The following is a 25,129-nucleotide window of genomic DNA, read 5'->3' as shown; positions in this document are numbered from 1 at the left end:
GGAATGAAATCTACGGGAGCTCGTAGTGGGTGTAAATTTCTATTATTTACATCAGTATCTGGTGTAAGTAATAATGACTGTGCCCCTGCCCCCATCCCAACCCCTCCTATGCCCCTTCTCTAAAACCTGGGCAAAGTGGCAGCGGTGACTAAAAAAGTTGCAATGGCATAAAAAAAGTTGCAAAACCAAGGTTCTGCGATGTTTTTAAGTCATAAAGAGATGTAGGGGGAATGATGAACTTCCAAGAAAGTGACAATTTATTTTGCGCATTTCATCCTTCACAATGCAGAGGGTGAAGTCTGCGGCAAACCTGCAGCATTTCCACAAACCAATCCACAGCATGGTCAGGCATGCCCCTTATCTACAGGGGTACAAAAAGAGTCTAAAACACACACATATAGTACAGGCATACATGCAGTCATGGAGGGACTATAAACCATTTCTGAGCTCAAGAAAACCACCATAAAAAAAATACTTCACTTACGCAACCAGACACAATTTTTGTAGACTGAACAAAAGAGATAGTAGAAGACGCTTCAGTTAATAGACTGCAGGTGACAACATCACATCTCGTCCATGACACTTGTGCTCCAGCATCACATCTCGCCCATGACACTTGTGCTGCAGCATCACATCTCGCCCATGACACTTGTGCTGCAGCATCACATCTCGCCCATGACACTTGTGCTGCAGCATCACATCTCGCCCATGACACTTGTGCTGCAGCATTACATCTCGCCCATGACACTTGTGCTGCAGCATCACATCTCGCCCATGACACTTGTGCTGCAGCATCACATCTCGCCCATGACACTTGTGCTGCAGCATCACATCTCGACCATGACACTTGTGCTCTAGCATCACATCTCGACCATGACACTTGTGCTCTAGCATCACATCTCAACCATGACACTTGTGCTCTAGCATCACATCTCGACCATGACACTTGTGCTCTAGCATCACATCTCGACCATGACACTTGTGCTCTAGCATCACATCTCGCCCATGACACGTGTGCTCTAGCATCACATCTCGCCCATGACACTTGTGCTCTAGCATTACTTTCAATAGGAAGGTCACAACAACGCATCAAGTGCGCTGTCTGTTAAGCACACAGCATCTCCTGCAGACATAAAAGATGTCTTCTTATCTGCTCTCGGTCAAACAGCAAGAACCCACAGCAGGGAATCTGAAGGGGGGGGGGGGGGTGCCGCTGCCAGTTGTCAGCTTTGGCAAAAGCACCAAATGAGACCAGTTTACAGCACTAAAAAGCCACAGACAGAGGGGTAGTGCAGATACCTGTCCAAAGTCATATCGTATCTGTACTATCCCAACCAATGCCGGATATCCAAGAACCCGACACCGATTTCTGACAGATCAAGCGTTTTGACAGTACAGAGAAGTTGTGCGAGTCCTGACAGTTTAGGCGCAGTGTGCAGCAGGAACCTTGTTGGTACCGTCACATAAAAGAAAAACTGTCTGAAGAAGCCAACACTAGCGTCATGCATTTCGTTCCCCAGCAGCAATAACAGGCATGAGAAATCCATTTGGTAACAGATCCCACTGATTTATGGGTCAGTCAATTGCTTTTTACTGCAAGGAATAGTGCAGTATGAGGAACAGAAATGAAGTGTGAACACAACCTAACTAATACCCAGGGGGTAGACTTTACTCGTATTGTAAAAGAACAATTAGGTGAAGTATTAAGGGACGTTCGTGTGACTTTTACAGCGGAATTTTGGAGCAGACAGCCGAAAACCCGCCGGCGGCTGCATCTTTTCTGCCTCCCATACATCTCAATGGAATGCGGCGCTGAGGATCATGGAGCGCCAGATCATAGCCGAGGCCGCGCCGAGGAGGGACATGTCCATTCTCAGTTCAGCCGAAAGCCGCGGCTCCACAATCCTTAGAGGAGCCTTCCGTTCAGATGTATGGGAGGCAGAAAGGACGCAACCATTCGCGATTAGCTGTCTGCTCCAAAATTCCACTATGAAAGCAGTCATGTGAATGTCCCCTAAAACTGTCCAACATTAAAACGGTCTAATTTGCCCATAGCAACCAATCAGAGCTTCGCTTTCATTTCCTAAAGGGCTCTGAAAAAAAATGAAAGCTGAGCTCTGGTTGCCATGGGCTACAGTTTTACAGTTAGCAGGTTTTGATAAATGAGTTTTTTTTTGTTTTTTAAATAACATTTTACTGGTTAAAGGAGGAAGTCAGATCATCACGTTCAAAGAAAGCCTCAGGAAAACGTCCACAAGTTCATGGTCATGATTAAAATATTAGTATTTTATCTGCAATTGGCAAGAGGGTCAGAAGGTCTTCTGCTGGATACTGTCTGCTTGTACTGGGTATGTATAAAAAAAAAATGATCTACTGCGGGCCCCTAGCTTACCGCTCCTCCCAGGCAACATTCCAGGATATATCTCTGTACGGAACGCGACTGCTTGTCCGAGAGGGAGGAACGTTCTTTGGACATAGGAGATTTATCAAAACCAGGGCAAAAGAAAACTGGCTTAGTTGCCCAAAGCAACCAATGAGATTGATCCTTTCATTTGCAAAGAGTGGAATATGATTGGTTGCTGTGGGCAATTAAGACAGTTTTCCTTTGCCCTGGTTTTAACCCCTTGACGTGTACAACGCTGGGCAGGTGTTTAAAGATGGCGCGGACATTTAACCCCTGAGCGCACTGAAACTGAAAGTGCACACTTTCAGTTGTGCTCCAGTCTCCCATGTGTTGATCGGAGGAGCCGGAGCAGGAGGCTGCTGCATAGCATTTCCTATGGAGCCCTTGCCTGTAATATGACTCCATAGGAAAGCATTGGAGTCTATGATAATAGCAATCTAATGATTGCATGTTATAGTTATAAAAGTGTAAAAAAAATTAAAAAAAATTTAAAAAAAATCAAAATCACCCCCCTTTTCCCAAAATAAAATAAAGAACATAAAAATTAAAATAAAAAATACACATCGAGGATGTCGCGATGTGCAAAAACGCCCATAGTATAAACATATAAAAATATATTCCCCATACGACAAATAGTAAAACGGAAAAAAGCGTCCAAATGGCCGATTCGCCGTTTTTGGTCGCTTCATTTTCTACAAAAATAAACAAATAAAAAAAGTGATCAAAAATTCATACACACCCCAAAATGGTATCAATGAAAAGTTCAGATCGCCCCCATACAGCTCCGTACACATAATTACAAAAAAGTTATAGGGGTCAAAATATGGCGACAAAAAACGGATTTTTTTCCCACTTTTGAATTTTTTTATCACTATTAAAATGCAAGAAAAACTATACATATAAAAAGGTAGCACCGGATTCGTACTGACCTGTACAATAAAAGTAACCAGTCTGTTTTATCGCACATCGAAAATAAAAGAACTGTAAAACTGTGGTGGAATTGCTTTTTTTTTGCAATTTCCCCCCATTTGGAATTTTTTTCCTGCTTCCCACTACATCATATGCAATATTAAATGTTGGCGTTGGAAAATACAACTTGTTCCGCAAAAAACAAGCCCTCATATGGCTATGTGAACAGAAGAATAAAAAAGTTTTATCTCTGGGAAGTCAGAGAGCGCAAAGCAAAAACGCAAAAAAAACAAAAATAACTCTGAGCCTTAAGGGGTTAATAAATCTCCGCCATAACACTCTGCACTGGAAGAATAAGATTCATGCAAATGTCATGTCTACATAGCAAATAACGGCATTCACTCATGTGCTTGAAAGGCTTACTCACCAAGTATCTGGACCTCTATGTGACGTGGCTTCTCAATGAACTTCTCCACAAACAGAGCTCCGTTTCCAAAAGCAGACAGGGCCTCGGAATATGCCCGGGTATAATTCTCGTCCAGCTCCTGCAGAGATTCAGATGTGTTAATGACCATATCATAGACATTAGGAGACACTAATAATCCAGCTCTGCTCTACAGACATCAGGAAGATCCACGGAGGGCCGAACCAGTGTCACCTGGTAGAGCGAGGGTTAATTCTGGCCAATGACATTCTAACTTGCTTTTAGATTCACGATATTACAATATTATTGGCTCAATCATGCTTTAAGGGCATCCGCAGTCTAATGCGGATTTTAGATGACTGGTACTAATTAAAAGTAAGAGCGCTGCATTATTTGAGCCTTTATGTAAGTTAACAAGTAGAACTGGGTCCATTAGAAGGACAACTGGGAAATCTTGGATAAAACTGGACCACAACAGTACTAAGGGACACATGAGACCCATTATATAGGCTACAGCACCAAGACTTTATGGCATTAATCAAGCACTTGCTCCATCAACAAAAAGACAAATGACTTATTAAGCCGTAAAGTATTGCTGGAGGAATCACCCCGGAATTGCCGATGACTTCATTTACTCAAATCTCGCACTTTTATCACAATTTAAATCTCATTTCATTCTGCCGCTCTAGTTAATGAGCGCGACTTTCCATTTCCATTATGGCACTGGCTTCTCTAATTCATTTTCTGTCTAGGATAGCCTCCTCCCCTCCGCTCACTAGACACAAAGAAGAACGATGGAGTTATATTCTAGATTACATTGCATCTGTCCAAGTCCACAATTTTTAATCCCCCTCTTCTATCGACTCAATAAGTCTACTTCATTTCTCTTTATTAAAGCTACTGCTTGGAAAACTGAAGGACAACTAACTGTGTACATCTCTGAGATTTACAGAGATGTAATACACCATAAGCTAACGCATGTCTATTGGCCATACTGGACCACCATATCCCACTGTGGCCTTCCTCTATCTTGTCCAGTTACATAGAAGTTCGCTGTGCAATGTCAGGTCGAAAGCAGCTCAGGCCAGAGGTAGACCAGGGAATGGAGAGTGTCAGCACAGTCCAGAGCAGGACAGGCAAGTTCATTTATTTATTTAATTTTTGTCTGATGGAACGTTGGGGTCTGATCTAGTGAGGAATGGTGGTCTGAACTGAGGTCTGAGGAGGAATAAAAGGTATGATACAGAAGTCTGCGGAGGAATGGAGGTATGACAGGGGTCTAATCTGAGGAGGAATTGGGGTCTGATGGAGCTTGGGGGTCTGATCTGAGGAGGAATGGGGGTCTGAACTGATGTCTGATGGAGCTTGGAGGTCTGATGGAACTTGGGGATCTGATCTGAGGAAGAATGGGGGTCTGAACTGAGGTCTTAGGATGAATAAAAGGTATGATACAGAAGTCTAAGGAGTAATGGAAGTATGATACAAAAGTCTAAGGAGGAATGGAGGTATGACGGGGGTCTAATCTGAGGAGGAATGGGGGTCTGATGGAGCTTGGGGGTCTGAACTGAGGAGGAATGGGGGTCTGATCTAAGGTCTAGGAAGGAATAGGGGTCTGATACAGAGGTCTAATGGAGCTTGGGGGTCTGATCTGAGGTCTGATGAAAATATGCTCACCCTACAGTGTGTAAAAACTCACCCTACACTGTGTCTGTAGTCTTCCTATCCAATACTCCAGAATTAAAGGCTTCTTGAACACTGTCCCTAGCACTTGTGACCTCTCTCTCTCTATGCTCAGCTCACAGTGAAATGGCGGAGACCACGCGGGATTAGGCTTTTAAAGGGCTGTGACATCACAGAGGCTGGCCATCTTGCCGATTGGTTGGCTGCATAGCATTATGGGTCATATTGCATTACCGGGCTCCTTTCCTTTACAAAATGTGTAGCCGCCATTTTAGGAAAGAACTAATAGTTACCACGAAGCGCAAGAAAATTTGGATTCGTAGCGAATCAAATATTTCCTAAACTTCGGATCAAATTCCACTTCAGAGGCTTTGAGTCGCTCAACACTAATATACTGCATTTTCATAGTGACCGGTTCCCTTTAATTTTCCCGCAAATAAAAGGCTGAACGCTGCATGGTGAGCGTCTACGGCCAGGGATCTGTAAGAAACGTGAAATAAACATACAGAAAATGCTGCATCTCAGCTGCTCATAGAGCCTCTTATTAATATTTCTTAAGCGGGAGCAGAAGACCATCTGTTACAGCCGGATACATGGAAATAAAACCTTTCAGCATGCAGAGCTGGGGCCTGGAGCTACAGTGGTGGGGGAACTAAGGAGGGATCAGAATATTTATGGCTTGGGAAATCCAATGAGTATTTATCCTAATCAGCTGCAAGGGACCCGGAGGGCATCATTAAGTAATAAACATCAGGAGATACATGTATGGGAATGTGCTACAGAGGAGCCAAACGGAAATGAAAAGAAAGGGGCAAAGGTGGAATACCAAGTGACCCCAACACCATGTGTGATGGGAATGCAGCACATTAACACTGCTAGTAAGCAGAATAATGTCTGCACAATTATTCAGTACATGTACAGTAGCAATATCCAGATAGTGAGGGGGCTCTGTGGCTTATGAGCACTGACAACGAAAAGCTCAGCCCTGAAATTCCATTCAAAGCACGGGTATTTGTGCAGTAGACCTCTCCTCCATACAGTGGAGCTGTGGCTCGGTCATGGTCACTCTTTCCACCAGTTTGCTAGCTCACGTTACACTCCCCCCCACCTCCCATCTCATACTGCAAATGTTGCTTCAATCAGTTTTGCCACTTCCAGGATCGTAGGACAAACAGGAAGTTTGGGGTCAAGTTTATTTTAGCTACACCTTTCTATCTCGCCATCTATTGGTTTCTCTTCCAACTTTGTCCCATATTGAAAGGCATGGAGTGTACGGGATGCAAGTGAATGAAGCTAATAAACAACATGCAGCCATGAGGTTTTAATTCTAGATTAGAAACCTGAATTTACACCCTGAAGCACATATCCCAGAATGCTTTAATATATGGTCACACCCAGTCTGCCAGTATGGTTAGCTATACTTTCTTATCGTCCCTCTGCTTTAGCTACCAGGGTTTTGAGTCTCTGCTTTCTTTTAATGGGGGGGATGATGGGTGGCACATCATGTAGTCCTCCTGTCCACCCTGATTCCGTGCTCCCGGGCAGGCCTTTATAAACAGGTTGCCTAAGTAAGCACACTGTGCCCACCACAATACAGGGTGTAGGACCCCCACCACTAGACCACAAGAAAACTCAGCCCCTGCAGCGCCTAAATATCCCCTAGACAAGATACACAGCTTGGCAACCCTTCTTCTCCCCTCTTAACCCCTTCAGGACCCTGCCATTTTTCACCTTCAGGACCAGGGCATTTTTTTGCATAAGTGACATGTGTCACTTTATGTGGTGATAACTTTAAAATACTTTTATTTATCCAAGATCGTTTTTCCGTCACATATTGTACTTCATGACAGTGGTAAATTTGAGTCAAAATATAAAAAATGTATTTATAAAAACAAAATTTACCAAAAATGTGGAAAAATTAGCAAATTTTCTAAATTTCAATTTCTCTGCTTTTAAAACAGACAGCGATACCTCCTAAAATAGTTATTACTTTACATTTCCCATATGTCTACTTCATGTTTGGATCCTTTTGTAAATGACATTTTCTTTTTTGGGAAGGCTTAGAAGCAAATCTTAAAACTTTTAAGAAAATTTCCAAAACCCAAATTTTTAAAGGACCAGTTCAGGTCTGAAGTCATTTTGTGGGGCTTACATAATAGAAATAACCCATAAATGGCCACATTTTAGAAACTACACCCCTCAAGGTATTAAAAACTGATTTTACAAACTTTGTTAACCCTTTAGGTCTTCCACAAGGATTAAAGGAAAATAGAGATGACATTTCTGAATTTCACTTTTTTGGCAGATTTTCCATTTTAATCCATTTCTTCCAGTAACAAAGCAAGGGTTAACAGCCAAACAAAACTCAATGTTTATTACCCCGATTCTGTAGTTTACAGAAACACCCCATATGTGGTCGTAAACTGCTGTACGGGCACACGGCAGGACGCAAAAGGAAAGGAACGCCATATGGTTTTTAGAAAGATTTCACTGGGATAATTTTAAGTTGCCATGTCACATTTGAAGACCCCCTGATGCACCTCTAAAGTATTACACTTTGTGAAGTAAAAAATAGCTGTTTTGGCACAGTTTTTATTTTTAGTTTTTTTACAATGTTTATCTGACAAGTTAGATCATGTGCTATTTTTATAGCCGGTTGTTACAGACGCGACAATACCAAATATTTTTGGTTGTTTGTTTCAGTTTTACATAATAAAGCATTTTTGAAAAAAAAAATTTTTAGTGTCTCCCTATTCTGAGAGCCATAGTGTTGTTTTTTTTTTTTTTTGAGCAATTGTCTTAGGTAGGGGCTCATTTTTTGCAGGATGAGGTGACTGTTGGATCTGTACTATTTTGGGGGGCATACGCCTTTTTGATCGCTTAGTGTTGCACTTTTTGTGATGTAAGGTGACAAAAAAAAAATTGATGTTTTAGCAGTTTTTATTTTATTTTTTCCACGGCGTTCAGGTGAGGGGGTGGATCATGTAATATTTTTATAGAGGTGGTCGTTACAGACGCGGCAATACCCAATATGTCTGTTTTATTAAATTTTTTCACAATTTTATGTGTTTTATTTTGGTAATTATTTTTTTTTTTTACTTGAAACTAAAAAATTTTGCATTATGAAAAACACATTTTTTTTTTCCACTATGGGACTTCAACTTCTTGGATCTCATCCCCTCTGGAATGCATTACAATACAATCTGTATTGTAATGCATTGGCTGTCAGCTTTTAGGCTGACAGCCTGCCTGTGAGACCCGACTTCCGTAGAAGGCAAGCCCCGATGCCTATGGAAAGCATCGGGCTTGCCTTCTCTGCCATCGGGTCCCCGTCACTGTAGCGCGGGGACCCGATGGAGATGAGGAGGGCACCCGTACCCTCTGCAAACCCTCTGCATGCTGCGGGCAGCTTACAAGAGGTTAATACGCCAGGATCGGTGATGCCGGTGTATGCAGCAGGGACCCAGCTGTCAGTGACTGCCAGGGTCCGTGCCGCTGATCGGTTAGTCCTTAAGTCACATCCAGCTGTGATGTACATGTGCGTCAAGGGTCCTTAAGGGGTTAAAGGAGTTGTCCAGCTTTGGGGACCTTTTTTAAATTTCAAGCTGAGACTGCTGTACCCGTTTAAAAACCAACAACAACAAAAACACATACTTGGATCCAGTTGCTCTGTTCCAGTTCCAGGACTCCCATCTGCGGTCTTCCGGTGCCCATCCTGTTAACTTCCAAACAGAGACCTGCTTTTTGAGGACACGACACCATTGAGGCCAGCCATTGGCTACAATGGCAAGTGTGACTCATCTGTCTGGACGTTTACAGGAAGGGGACCGGAAGACTGCAGACGGAATCCAGGGAGCTGAGACAGGGGCCGCAAGTATGATTTATTTCCACAATGGGTGGGTGGGAGACATCTACCATGTGATTGCTAGATATCGATATTAATTTACAAACATTACCCAAGTAACCGTCCCGTTTCCTTCTACAGACATCAAGAAAATGAACACACTATGCACTTTTTTCCTTGAAAAATGTAGAGAAATGTAGGCAGAGGCTTTAACTGGAAGCTTGAAGAGCAGTGTGAACACAGCCTTATCACACTAGTGAGTTAAACAGACCGGGCTAAGGATCGGTAATGGCCACGTACATGCAGGGGATCCGTTTTCTGGATAAGCATTCTTTTAGCTAGACCTCGGTGTCAATAATTCCTATATGTGTGGTACACGAGGCACAGAAAACACTATAAGACCAGAATCTGAAGCACCTATCTTCATTAAATCCACAATGTGGTAAAAATACAGGTGAACATGTTAGGAGCTCTATATAAACCATACCTCATAACTCCGCACCACTCTCATGCCTCGTCCACCACCTCCGTAGGCAGCCTTGAAGATTATGGGGAAGCCATATTTGTTTGAGAATTCCTTGGCTTCTGTTACACAAGTTATAGGAGAATCTGTGCCTGGAACAACGGGAACACCTGTGAAGACAATTTGGAGGTCAGGACTTAAGTTTCTCCAAGGTTGCCAGAACCTTCACTGACGATATGAAATTATAACAATTATCCGATTCACATATCGGCAGCACAGAGTGATAGAAGATGTGTGTTCATTCCCTTTAGGCTTCATTCACATGAGCGGCACAGAGCAGCCTACCGCATCCTCTACTTCACCACCAGATGCCCATTGACTGCAATGAAGTCCAGCAGTGGTCTGGACGACTTCCGGCACAAATGCCAGTTTTCGGCCGGACAAAAACCATTGCATGCAGCATTTTTTTGTCCGACCCCCAGCTGGCATTCGTGCTGGATCAGGCAGCCGGATCATGGAAACGGACATGTGAACGCAGCCTTAGTCCTGCTGCCAGAGACGCTTACAATGCACGTCATATTCCTCAGCAAATCCATGGCAAATTTCAAGTCAATAGGAGTCACCTCTCACACGCCAGTCTTAATGAAAACTCGCCTGGAAGAAGATTCAACCAATTTATTAAGAGGCACACACTGCCGTCCGAAATCTACTTCAGCTAAGAGATAACGGACATGCACTTGCCCTCACCGTCAGTCTGCATGATTTTCTGCATGTACTTGACACCAGCAGCAAAGCAGAAATCCTGCACACAGTACAGGGGATTACAGGAAATACTCAGAGGGCTAGCACAGACAGAATACAGGGGGGAGGAGGATCCTGCTGCAGCCAGTTGCCTTACAGCCAGACACAGGATTAGGAGGAGAAGACGGGGTGATGTCCTGGGACATAGAGAACAGTTATTTACATAACATATACGGGCATATATACGGTAAATATCGTACAGAGGACCATCTGTGAGCTAAGCCTAAGGCCTCATGCACACGACCGTTTTTTTTTTTTTAAGGTCCGCAAAAACAGGGTCCGGAGGTCCGCGATCCGTGACCGTTTTCGTCTTCCTTGTTTTTTGGAGGATCCACGGACATGAAAAAAAAATCTAAGTCAGGTTTGCCATTGAAATGATAGGAAAAAACGGACACGGATCACGGACGCGGATGACAATCTTGTGTGCATCCGTGATTTTTCACGGACCCATTGACTTGAATGGGTCCGTGAACTGTTGGCCGTGAAAAAAATAGGACAGGTCATATTTTTTTCACGGCCAGGAAACACGGATCATGGATGCGGCTGCCAAACTGTGCATTTCCCGATTTTTCCACGGACCCATTGAAAGTCAATGGGTCCGTGAAAAAAAACGAAAAACGGCACAACGGTTGTGTGCATGAGGCCTAAGGGAATCACTTTTATTTTTTTATTTTTTGCAGAAAAACAAGTCCCCCAGCTTCTGGATCACAGAAAAATAAATAAATAAAGTCCCCGAGCCTGAAAATAGCTGGGTCCATAAAGGGTTAAAATGCAATTCAAAGTTCACAGGTATTCTTACTCTCTAGGTAATGCTCATTCTTGTAATAAGTGCTGAACCCCAGATCTGGCATCTAGAAGGACGGTACATAATAAAACAATGCTCTTTGTTTTCCTTTATAAACAATTTACCTTCAAAGTCAAGCACCAGCGGAGGTAACAATGCTGGCTTCCGCCCATAAATCCCCCTAAGTGGACATCGCTCATAGCAGCTTAGCGATGCAGGCTGGCGGTTTGCATCACTTCTGAGAACATATTTTGTAATATCGCCAAAACGGTTCATTTACAGGTATGAATCTTGGTGGAGGGAGAGCGTTCTGTCAGATGTATATGAGGCTCTAAGTGGGTACATCTCAACACTGGCGCCAAGGCAGAAAGCTTTTTGGACAATAACGGTGCTGCAAAGCACCTACATAAAGCGCATCAGTCTCTTTTTAATATGACAAGTTTAGAAGGGTATGAAAAGAGCACCCAATAAACACCTCTAAAATGTCCAATCACCGAGATTACGCTCTGCACATCCCTTCCTCAACTGAAACATAAGCTCACGAGAGAGACAGCAGCTGGAAGATATCTTATTATTAACACTATATGGTATATAAGGTTCCCATACATGTACAGTGGATGTTGGGTCCTTAAAGATGCCACCCACTCAGTAGCGGAGTAGGCGACATAGCCACCGGGTGCCTCAGGTTTTACACAGCAGATAGTTAGCAGCAGAGTCCATGATCGGTGACAACTCCAATCACAGACTTTTGAGCAAGTAAACAGTGAAGAGAATGCATAGCTCGCACAAGCGCTACATTCTCTTCATACAGCTGATCAGAGGGGATCCAAGCTAGGGACTGAAGCACACGACAGTGGCAGGTCCGTGCCCATATTGGAGCCTGCAAACAGCAGGTCCGCAATATGCGGGCACCAGCCGTGTGCGCATCATATCACAGATGCAGGCCCATTTACTTGAATGAGTTCGCAATCCGGAAGATACGGTGCGGAATGGAGGGACAGCTCAGAAGCCCACGGTAGCACTACGGAGTGCTTCCGTGGTTATCTGTCCATGCCTCAGCACTGCAAAAAAGTAGTGCATGCACACATTTTCTAATGGTGCGGACAGTTGGATGGATCCACATCTGCAGACGGTGAGCGCACGGTCTGTGCCCGTGCATTGCGGCACACAGCCAGACCCGAGGAGATGAAGGAGTACAGTCCCTACCTCAAAGAAAGAGAGGCAGAGAGCGGGGCGGCAGGGGGGCTGCATACAGCGTATATCTGTATGGACAGTGCTGCTATCCTGATGTATTTAGGACTTCAGCAGTACAATAGCCCTACAGATCACAGAGCTCAGCTGCCATATCTCCATCATGTAGTGCTCTTGGACACAACGGAATAAGTCACCTGACAGGTTCTCTGTAAATCTGTCATTTTCTGAAGAAATATTTCTTTTAAAGACCAATAAACTGCCTGCAAACATGTTACTACCATACAGTATAGACTTCGCATGACCTGCAGTATTGTACAAAACGTGCACACCACCCTGGCGCTATTCCATTTATTTTCTGCTCATCGCAATTGAGTCTTTGGCAGAAAATCTATTTAACAGGGCAGTTACTTTGGCCTTTGAGGACAGAGATTTATTTTTATTTTTTTTGCCATATACCAGTGGTTTTTAACCTCTTCACACCATGTATCCCTTTTAGCAACAAGAAGTTCAGATTTGACAGAAAGAATAGCACAGCATGCAGAGCTAATCTCAGACACTGCATTAGGATCCAAGATGTATGACTATTACTATTTAAATTATATTACATGCTTAAACCTACAGGAGAATACAGCACTACATATCTCCTACATCCAGTGACGCCTCCTCTGATATAGATGTTCTCTTTCCTCATCTTCTCCATTCGGACCAGACCACCAGACAACTTATTTCAGCCACGTCTCATCTCCACAAAGTTTGCCACATAGACATCTTAGGTTTCTACTTGTTCATCATCCTCTCTACCTTCTAAACACCCCATCCTACCACCCCCAGTATTGTGCCTGCTGTGCTCCCAATACTATACTGCAGAAACAGATAGTCCCCATGAAAATACTAGTACCACAAAAAACGTGCCGCCTTCAATAAATATTACCACACAGTGCTCTGAAAAATAATTGTTCCCAGCAAATAGTGTCCCTGATGATAATAGCGCTGTAAAAATAGTGTCCCCAAAAAAAAAAATTGTGTTAAAGGGTTTATCCCATGACTAATGAGAAAATCAATAGAAGATTGAGCAGCTCTCACCTGTTGCACCTGCCGTGAGCACGGTCACCATCCTGGACACGGCTGTTGTAGCAAATCTGTAAAATTGAAGAAAAAGATCCGGCTCTTGAACAACAGGAGACTACGCGTTTCGGACCGTCATAATTTCAGTCCTTAATCATGACATCCTGACTATCTGTCATGATTGAGGACTAGAATTATGAAGGTCCGAAACACGTAGACTGTATTCTTGCCTATGAGGATTGGAACGTTTTTACTGCATCAATAAAAGTGTCTCCTGTTGTTCAAGAGCCGGATCTATTTCTTCATTTTTACTGATCCCATGACTAATGTGAAAAATGAAAAGTACATGACAATCTGTTTGTAACAAAGCTAGAACCAGTCCTGTATCTCACATGGATCCAGAGATCTCCCCATTTGTTGCTCTGCTGGATTTATATCAAGCTGACAGCTCAGGGGGAGTGTCTTTTCTGCTGCAGCTAAGAGGCGTGTCCATGCTCCACCTATCACAGCTCAGGAGGCAGTTGAAGGATAAAACTGAGCATGTGCGGCCTGAGTAAGCAGGTCAAAGAAATAATAAGAAAAAAAAACAGCAGGTGGCACTATAGTCCAGGGATGCTCAACCTGCCGCCCTCCAGGTGTTGTAAAACTACAACTCCCACAATGCCCTGCTGTAGACCGATAGCTGTAGGCGGTCCAGGCATGCTGGGACTTGTAGTTTTGCAACATCTGGAGGGCCGCAGGTTGGGCATCCCTGCGACTATACAGATACATTTTATTGAATAACTCAGTGGCTATGCTAAATTTTTAATTACATGCAATTACAAAAGAATTCAGATCCAGGTGTTGATTTGAAACTGTGGAATATTTTTTTGTGGGACAACCCCTTTAAGCTACTACCGTGCCGGGTTGTCCCCATAGTAATAAAGCTCACCACAGTGACCTTCGGTAGTTATAATGCTCACTATAATGCCCCAGTAGTATTAAAGTTCCCACAGTGTGCCTCAGTTGTATATATGCCCTTTCATAGTGCCCCAGTAGTGATAAAGCCCCCATAATGTGTCCCAGTAGAAAAAGGCCCCCTTATAATGCTGCCAGCAGTAATAAACCCCTACAGTGCCACCAATAACAATAACGGCCCCGTATAGTGCCCCTAGAACATTAATGCCCCCTATAGTGCACCCAAATTAAATGCCTAAATAATGCCCCCCAGTAGTAATGAAGTCCACATAGTGTGTCCCAGTAGTACCTATGCCCCCTATAATGCCCCCATAAGTAGTAAAGACCACCATAATGCTGTTAAGTAATAATGACTCCCTATATTGGCCCCAGACGAATAATAATTCCACTTTGTGCCCAGTAGTAAAATGTCCCCCTAGTGCCCCCACTAGTACTAATGCCCTGTTATAGTCCCCCCAAAAGTTGTAAAGCCCAGAATAGTGCATCTCATTAATAACAGTAGCCCAACAATATGCTTCCCAATTGAAAAATAACAAAACCATACCCTCACCTCACGGCCATTCCATGCCACCATCTGTGATGTGACGCAGGACACTGGCCTCTTCCAGTCTGCATCCTGAGCTCCCGACTCAGGCGGCACAATAACTATGACATCATCGCGTCACCTGTGTGGTCCTCCAATAGGGTTCAAGCCCAAAGGCCTGCGGCTATGAGAGTGAATGACGGGGCAGGGAGACATAGGGCCACAGTTCTCAAAACTGTCCAAAAGGAAAACTGTCTTAGTGGCTCATAGCAACCAATCAGAGCTCACCTTTTTCAAAACACTTTAAGAAATAAAAGGTGAGCTCTGATTGGTTGCTATGGGAAACTAAGAAAGTTTTCCTTTTAGACAGTTTTGATAAATAATGGCCATAGTCTCCCATGCCTCATCGCAGTATTAAAGGGGTTGTCCAAGTTATATTTATTGATGACCTATCCTCAGGATATGTTATCAATATCAGATCGGCAGGGGTCCGACACCCGGCACCCCCACCGATCAGCTGTTTGAAGAGAAGGCACGCGCCATACCAGCGCTGCCTCCTCTTCATTGTTTACCTGCTCGCCTTCGCATCTGCAGCAGTGAGCAGGTGTAATTACACCCAAGCCGTCCCGTTCCGTCCCGTTCCTATAAAAGTGTGAGGATAGGTCATCAATAAAAATAACTTGGAGAACCCTAAGCTGTATCGTCATCCTGGAGAAGACATTGCAGTTTAAAGCCAGTCCTGCGTACCTCCTCAGCCTGTGGCGCATACCCCTTTAAGTACACGTACTGCAGGTTGGAAAATACTGCTTTAGACCCTCATTTGCCAAAATCATGTTGTGGGGGTGCCCATCAGGTGACAGAGGTAGCCTCCTTTCTATGTCCATCTACTTAAAGGGGTTATCTGGGAGTTTTATCCTCTGGATTGGTCATCATCAATATCGGATCGGTGGGGGCCGACATCCAGGACCCCCACCGATCAGATGTTTGAGAAATGTACCAGCACTCGCGGTAGTGCTGCGGCCTTCCCTCTGCTTTTCCTAGGCCTAGTGATGACGCATTCATCGGTCACATGGCCTAGGAGCAGCTCGGCCCCATAGAAGTGAATAAGTCTGAGCGAGATACCAAGCACAGCCGATATACAATGTACGGTGCTGTGCTTGGTGAGCACGGAGAAGGCAGCGGTGCTCACAGAAGTGGCGGTGCCGTCTCAAACAGCCGATTTGTAGAGGGCCGATTCCCCTGATCAAACGCTGATGAACTATCCAGAGGATCAGTATAAAACTCCTGGAAAACCCCTTTAATTGCTGCAATCACTACTCACCATAGCATCTGAGGGGTTAAGCGCCTGGGATCAATGAAATCTCCAATCTTTACCAATGCATCAGCACGGTGGATGGTATGGGCCACGCTTCTATGTTTGCTCCATACCCACAATATACATTTATGGTACTAACGATATAACGCCATCACTAAGTGTACAGCACGTACCGCCAAACTGTTAAGGATATGCCTGCAATGTGTAATCACTGCTAGTCCAACCATGGCCCCAACAGAGGAGACCCTTCTTTACAACACATCAGCATATGAAGCCCTGGAGGCTACTATGGAGCCCAAGCAGAAGGAGGCCCCAATCTCAGGTTGATCCTAAAGCTGGACACACACATATAATATATGGTAACCGCCGGGTGAACACTTGTCCTGCAGACAGTCATCTCTCCTGAAGTCCTGATCACCCCATGCATGTTGAGCTCGGCCCTAGCAAGAGGTTTACCACAACCTTATCTCCTAAATAGAAGGGAGGAGGCAAACAAACACTGGGCCATTCAGGCCGAAGATAGGCCCAGTAACATATCATTCTGACATTTGCTAAAGGACCAAACCTCGCAACAAGTTATACCCCTGTTTGAGGTTTATGGAAAATCTAGCAGTTGGTAGATGAACAGACCTGTCACAAGTATTTACATAGGACACCCAGTACTTTAAAGGGAACCCGTCAGGTTGAACATGGTGTCTGAGCTGCAGGCAGCATTTTATAGAGCAGGAGATGAGCAGATTCATATATAGTTTTATGGGAAAAAATTCTGTAAAACTTGCACTTTTCCCATTTATAACCATACTCATTCTGGGCTTTGGAGTCCAGGAGGCGGTCCTATAAGTGATTGACAGCTATCTCAGTGCCGGTGATGTCACCAGGCTTCCTGCAGCCCCATGGAGAGCCCAGTTCGTCACCGGAACTCCAGAAAATGCCTTTGCCCTGCGCGATTTAGCGCAGGGCAAAGGAGAGCATCGGAGCATGAACTGCTGCGATGCTCAAGTCAGGGGGGCTGCCTGGGTGAAAATGGGGATATGTCCGGGTTCAGCTCTGAACACAGACAACCCCTTTAAATGAGTAAATAATTTCCCACAAAACGATATCAATCTGCTCATCTCCGCCTGCTCTATAACATGTTGCCTGCAGATTCACTTGCATTATCATGGTGACAGGTTCCCTTTAAACCTGCTGGGTCTTCACGTCTACATCTTAAATTCTCAAGTTTCATGTTCAGTATTGGCAGTCTTCTTTTAAGCTGCTAAAATTCTGATCAATCAAGCATTAAGGACATATTTTATTGGGTCATATTTGGTTGACGGATGCCTCACCAACAATCTTGACAGCCATAATTGTTCTTAAAGCGTTATCTGACCTCCCGCTTCCAGGGGACCATTAAACATGATGCTGGCAGTTAAACAGATTCTACCAATTCATGGACATTTAAATTGATTTAAGTATTGCATTTCGTGATTATCCTGATGCAAATACTACAATTAGCAGCAGGCTGATGGGAGAACTCTTAATACAAGTCATCTACGATAAGCAATAGAAGAAGGCAACCTCATCAAGTAAACATCCTTCCCTCCTCGCCCTCTTTTCTACAGACAGAGAAGGTCGAGAAGAGACAACAGAAAAAAGCAGCCCCAGAGGAAGGGTCACACTAAGAAAATTAGGTGTCATGTCATACATAGACCGTCGTCACATTGTGCGCCGTGAGTAATTTGGCAAAACGGCGAATGAAGAGAAGGCTGTGTTTCCCGCTATGTATTAGACTCTGTTCACACTGGCGCTCAGCCTCCATCAGCAAGGCAAGACCCTGAAGGTCTGACACAGCGAACAATGCCCCCACCAAGGGTAAAGGCTAAACATGTGCCAAAGTGAGCAATCATGTCGCAAGGTCCTATTAGAGGCTGTTCACACTAGCGTTCACTCTCACACTTTCGACAAAACAAGTACGGCAACCCCAACAAACCCAATTATAGGTGGCACTGTTAGCGGGCGTTTGTTAAAACTAGTGGATCTAGAGTCTTACAAATTCAATAGCCAAGACAAAGGGATTTTCAGAGCCTTTTCTACGAATGTCCTCTCCTCTGGATAGATCATCAGTTTCTGATCAGTGGGGGTCCGACACCCAGGACCCCCACCAATTGATTGAGAAGGCCGTGAGCATCACTGGCTCCTCCTAGGCCATGTGAAATCACTGTACATCGGTCATGTGGCCCAGTTGCAGCTCAGCCCCATTGAAACGAATAGAGCTGAGCTGCAATACCAAGCAAAGCCACTATTAAATGTATGGCGCTGTGCCTGGTGAGCGGGGAGATGGCTGCGGCCCTGCTGCAAGCACCATTACCTTCTCTAACAGCTGATTGTTGGGGGTCCGGGTGTTGGACCCCCACCATTCAGATACTGATGACTAGGGATGAGCAAACTGGTGTTTTACAAGTTCGAGTTTTATTACAATTCCATTATGGATTCCGTTACTACGGGCCATAACAGAATTCTATGACGGAATGTATCTTTTATTTCTTTTATTTTTTAAACCAGACGGATCCGTTATGCGGCCCATAGACTTCTATTATGACAGAATGCCTCTTAAAGGCATTCCGTTATGCATTCCATCATAGACTTCAGTTATCGGCCGGGGTAAAAACCCGAACCTTTAAAACGCAAGTTCGCTCATCCCTACTGATGACCTATCCAGTGGAAAATCTCATTGAACCTCTTTAAAGGGCATCTGATGCCTCTTATATAGGTATTCTGATTTTGCACTTGACAGGAGACAGACATCATGACTTACTAAGTCCTCATGAACATGACCATATTTTGCAGCCGCAAACAGCTGATCCGCAAAATACAGGCACAGTCTGTGTGCAGTCGGCATTCGTTTGCAGACCTATTGACTTCCTATCTTCTGCAGAACGGACATACAGATGCGGACAGCACACTAGTAATTATTTATCTGTAATGCCCCATTTTCCTGCACCCCATCGCGGTCACATGACATTTTCCACTGTGTTGGTTCCCTCTCCCAATGACCTCACGTATACATCGGAGGTGCGGTGAGGACTGTAAGGCTCTGCCTTGTGGACACATCATCAATGTCTTCTGTTCATTCTCCTGGACCCTGCCCTGTAGACGTGATGTCAGCAGGGCTTCAAGGAGGCTTGGATCTGTGATGTTCAAGCTGGGAGGGGAAGGAGAGGACCTGATGCGACAGACTCCATGGAGGTAAACACACGGTGCGGGTCACAATTACACTGGAGGAGCCAAGATGCACTCAGAACTTCACCAACTGACTTCTAGAACGCAGTAAGGTTGAATGCTGTTATTTTTTTGTGTAATCGGAAAACTTCTGTAAGGGAATATTTCAGGATATTAAAAAAGCTGGCCACGGCATGAAATAGTATAAAATAGAAAACAAATCATTCCTCACCCATTAATTCCTCTACCGCCACCTTTACGTGCATATCATTCACAAGACCACTGCAGCCAGTCAACTGGCCTCAGCAGTAACATGATATTCTTTATTTTATACCATTTTCTGCTATTGGCCAGGTTTCTTAGAGGGGTTGCCCGTTGCAAACTACTTATCCCCTATCCTCATAAAATAACAGCTTGTTGTCCAGTTTCTAAGAAGCAAATTCAAATAGAACAACTGACGCGGCAGCACTGCAGGTAAAAATGGCTGCCACGTAAAAGAGAAGACTTACAACAATGCAGGGATTGGCAACTTCCCGTACTCCAGCTGCGGTGAAAATACATCTCCCAGCATGCACACTTGCTTGGCCTTTCTCAGAACTCCCATAGAAGTGAATGGAGAGTTGTAGTTTTACAACAGCTGGAGTGCCGTACATTGCCGACGCCTGCTCTAATGCACGAATAGATGGTCACTTGTAGGCTGTGTACTCACCAGCACCGACTGCGATAGCGCGGGCCTCCACCTTGTCTCCCATCTTACGTACCACCTCAGGACTGGGCCCAATGAATCGCACACCAGCATCGTTACAGGCCTGTGCAAAATCCGAACGCTCTGACAGGAAGCCATAGCCAGGGTGAACTGCGTCCACTTCATTCTCCTAAAAAAAAGGGGAAACGTCAAAGTGTAAACTTTGCAGGCAGAAGGGATAACGCTGAATGTGAACACATCCAATACAGTAGACTCCTGGGGAGCAGCACACAATGCAGATAATACAGTAAGACGCCACAACCACCACGCGTTTCGATAACCACTGCTGGTAAATGAATAGCGCAGGCCTTGCTTAGCGGCCATTGATTACGGGAAATAACAGAGCAATTACTCTACGACACAAAAGCTACAAGCAGAATTCTAATTAACAAACCCAGAATCACCAGGATTAACTGAAGACACGTCCCTTGATCTTAATACGGCAAACAGAGCAGCATAAGCCGCTAATTGAACATAATAGGTCTCAGGACACTGCCCTGCACTGCGTACGTGGGCATAGATTTAGGCATTCATTTTAATAAAGCCAGGCAGACATTTGCTGGTGCCCGCTGATCTCCTCCATCTTCCATACAACCAATCATCCTGGACTTAGGGAACATCTACATCAACTCCATACTCTTCTCTCGCCCAAAATCTGCACTGGATCCCAGCAGAAGTAAAGCCAGGCTCACACTATATTTATGGCGAGCGTAAACTTCAAGAAAATGTACCGGCCAGGTCAATCAAGTAGACCTGTGGTGACATCACCGAGCTCATCACATGGTCCATTACCATGGTGATGGATCATGTGCTGTACCATGTGATCAGCACAGTGACATCACCACAGGTCCTTTGACAGGTCCTAAAGGCTGCTGCGCGATCAATTGGAGGAGGAGAGTTCATTTTTTAACCCTCAATTGACATTCTACTAAGCATTCTGTATTAAAGAATGCTATTATTTTCCCTTATAACCACAGTGAATAGACTTTCATCCTAGCAATCATGCGTGAAAAATCGCACCGCATCAGCACTTGCTTGCAGATGCTTGCGATTTTCACGCAGATCCATTCACTTCTATGAGGCCTGCGTTGCGTGAAAAACGCACAATATAGAGCATGCTGCGGTTTTCACGCAACAGTGATGCGTGAAAAATCACTGCACATGTGCACAGCCCCATAGAAATGAATGGGTCCGGATTCAGTGCGGGAGCAATGCGTTCAACTCACGCATTGTACCCGCACGGAAATCTCGCCCGTGTGAAAGGGGCCTAAAGGTGAATAGGACAAGGGTTCCAGCCCCTAAGGGGGCTAATAGGAAGTAAAAAACCCAAACACTAACCCTGGGTTCACACCTGAGCGTTCCTCAAACACGCGTTTTACGCGCGTTTTTGTCACGCGTTTTTATGCGCGTTTTTTGTAATAGTAAACGCGCGTTTGACGCGCGTTTGTGTCATTGACTGCAGTGTCCTATGGCCACAAACGCGCGTCAAAACGCCCCAAAGAAGCTCAAGTACTTGTTTGAGCGTCGGGCGTTTTACAGCGCGTTCGTACGCGCTGTAAAACGCCCAGGTGTGAACCCTTCCCATAGGGAAGCATTGGTTTTCATGTCTTAAGCGTTTTACAGCGCGTTTGAACGCGCTGTAAAACGCTCAGGTGTGAACCCAGGGTAAGGCTACTTTCACGCTTGCAGCAGTGTGATCCTGATCCGCCGATCTAGATGTGACTGAAAGCATTTGTGAGACGCATCCAGTTTTTTTAGTCTGGAGCACTGCGATAGGTATTCACAGGAGGCAGAAAAAGCAGAGATATAAATGCATAAAATTACAGGTTTTACTGAATCTTTTCCCATAAAACTATATATCAGTCTGCTCAGCTCCTCCTGCTCTATAACACTGTGCCTTCAGACCGCACTGCTCTTTGTGGTGACAGGTCCTCTTTAAGGCCTGAACAAGAACCACTTGATAGTTAGCAGGAGTTGAGGGAATAGTTTTGCACACAACCGTAACTTTTTTTGCGGTCTGCAAATTGCGGATCCACAGAACACGCATAATGACCATGTGTATATCACATTTCTCGGAACGGAAGACCTGGCCCATAATAGTACAGTCCTTCCCTTGACTGTAATGCAGACAAGAATAGGACGTGTTCTATATTTTTACGTGATTTTATAGTGCTGGACGTTATGGATGCGGCAACACCAAATATGTGGAGGGAATTTTACTGTTGTACCTTTTTTTCCCCCCATTGAAGAGAATTCTTTGGCATCTCCGTAATAATACTGACCCAGAATGTAAGGCTTGTGTGTGCGCCAGTAGAAAAATATGCCCCCTATAATGTGTACCAATACAGAAAATATGCCACCTTATAAGGTATGCCCGTTGAAAAAAAAATGTTCCCTTATAATGTGTGCCAGGAAAAAATATACCCCTTATAATGTGCCAGTACAGAAAATATGCCACCTTAAAGTGCGCCCACTTTGCCTTTGCCCGGTCTCCTTTCCTTTAAAGAGGACACAGAATATATGTTGGTGCAGATGTATATCCGAGTTTTATTTTTGTTCTTTCACAGTAGCCGATTCTTGTATTTGCGCCGTGACAATCTTTTTGCCTTTCACAGATGGACTACTGACTTCTTGTATCACTGGGGTGGGAAGAGTATCCATGTTACTAATAAGGCTACCAATATTAGTGAGCATGTACGTCACGGACCAGCGGTATTTTGTTGTCAGTCTTGAGAGGTATAGAGATGTCGCTAATTGGACACTAACACTATGGACGTTGTGATGTCACTATAAGGACATATAGGATCTTACAAATGGATATTTGTGAGTATACCAATGCAACCATACAGGGATGTCCGATATCGTGGGAACCCGTGAACGAAGGGTTAATTACTTACCGTGATTTGTATGAATTGTGGATTTGTTGTAATATGTGAATGTATATGGCTACGTTACGCACCTCTGTATGTCATCACACTGTTTATGGGGACAGAGGTGACGTGAATCTCTTTAGGTCAAAGTGTGGCTGTATGAATTTAGGTATTAATGTATCTCTAGCGCTTGTATGGGCAGCATGACATCAGTTCACGGCCGACAAGTTCTGGTAACCGTGCCCCCTCTGCTACTGACCCCTGTAAACTCCTTCGAGAGCTCTTCTATGTGCGGGCAAGTCTGACATTCAAATACCATAATTACATGACGCCATATAATCACATGGCGAAGCAGCACCTGTGACGTGTGCACTGAGCGAAGTGGACGAGTCCCTCCCACCGCTGTACGGAGCGTGCTTCCAGAGACTACGCACAGAGGGGTCAGGTGACCGTTATATGTATAGTTTTGATACGAATATGCATACTTTTGATCTTTGATAACCACAAAGGGCCACGGGATCGGTGACTATATGATTTATATTTTCCTATAGGCACTATAATATTGTGCTTCCGGGTCATAGCACATGGGTATGCAGTCTGGCTCAGGTGTGGATATGGTGATGATGTCATCACGCTGCCTCCATCGGCTTCTGATAGGCTACAGACACTAGGAGCCATCGCCCCCGTGCCCCACCACAGCATCTAACTGCATCACCATCCTCAGTCTAATATCAAGAGGCCCTAGCAAGACAAAGGCAAGACAAATGTCCCCACAGCTATTTCTGGTGACCTTTAAGATGTGCGCCCATCAATGTTACTCTGCACCTTGTACAACCACGAGGACAGGCGGAAACAGGCCATGGCAGCCAGGATGAAGGATATGACATGTGAGTACACCTCGAAGTGGATCATAGTGAAGAATGGTAATTGGGAGCAGGTTACTTCTCCATCAGTCACTTGGGAGGTGAAGACATGAGATGCTTGGTGATAAGGAGATAAATAATGGCACCCAGTGTAAGCATAAGCTGCGGGAAGGAGACACCAAGAAGCCATCCATACACAGGAGATGTGGAAATACAACCCAGTGTCCAAACCCCTAAGACAGGGGATATCATGTACACGTGAAAAAAGAAAATAAAAGTCTAAATTTTGCTTTTGACTTCTACATTTTTGAATGTTGTATTCTAGTGAAGTCCAAGGAAATTCCAAAAACCTGGTATCCAAAAACCACAAAAAAATATAAATATAAACAGGCTCAATCTGAAGACAATGCTACAGTGCGTCCACACCCAGAGGGGTCAATAGACGAAAAAAAGAAGGAAAGTGGGATAAAAGTTCACGTACAAGGTACTATAACCGCATGATTGTGGTGGTCTACCCTCTCGAACCACCTCCTATGTAGAAAAGGATGGAACAGAGGGTCATTTTGGTCAAGTCACCTGCTGTTCTAGGGCAGTGAAGTAGAAGGGGCAAAAAAGTATCTCAGTACTCCAGGTGGCAAGAAGTGTATGTGTGCAGGAAAAAAATCAGTGAAACAGATCAGTGAGGGTCCCGACAGACCCCCTCACATTTGCTCTCCAATTACTGCTATGGGATTATTTTTTGCTTTCCTTTGCATTCCTCTTTTAATTCCTGTGGAAATGTCCTATTTTCGTCCGCAAAACGGACAAAAATAGGATATGTTTTATCTTCCTAGCGGAGCCACGGACCAGACATACGGATCTTTTCGACCCCACAAAAATTGTGGATCGGTTATGGAAAGAACATTCAGTCATGTACATGAGGCCTAAACCATGAATAAAACATGTATCCCACTGCACATTTACAGGAGGTCATCACAGGATGGGTCATGTCTGCAAGAAGTCCACCCCACACTGTGCACTAAACCCATGTGTCCTGCAGAGCCTGCCATCCATATGGGAGACTACACCCTGTAATGGAATAGCAGACACG

General features: G+C 44.5%; 1 protein-coding gene across 3 annotated transcripts in view; it reads right to left on the bottom strand.

Moving 5' to 3' along the window:
• The window catches only part of PC (pyruvate carboxylase), a 405,325-nt gene that overhangs the window by 280,322 nt on the left and 99,874 nt on the right, over positions 1 to 25,129 (bottom strand). For all 3 annotated transcript variants that reach the window (XM_044270882.1, XM_044270881.1, XM_044270880.1), the window contains exons 4-6: positions 20,271 to 20,436; positions 9,749 to 9,894; positions 3,741 to 3,858 (exon numbers count right to left, since the gene is read on the bottom strand). In XM_044270882.1, coding sequence (XP_044126817.1) covers positions 3,741 to 3,858; positions 9,749 to 9,894; positions 20,271 to 20,436 — 430 coding nt within the window. The remainder of the gene's footprint in view (positions 1 to 3,740; positions 3,859 to 9,748; positions 9,895 to 20,270; positions 20,437 to 25,129) is intronic.

This window comes from Bufo gargarizans, chromosome 10 (genome assembly GCF_014858855.1).
Source record: "Bufo gargarizans isolate SCDJY-AF-19 chromosome 10, ASM1485885v1, whole genome shotgun sequence".
Classification (NCBI taxonomy): Eukaryota; Metazoa; Chordata; class Amphibia; order Anura; family Bufonidae; genus Bufo; species Bufo gargarizans.
This window is presented reverse-complemented; position numbering and strand designations above follow the sequence as displayed.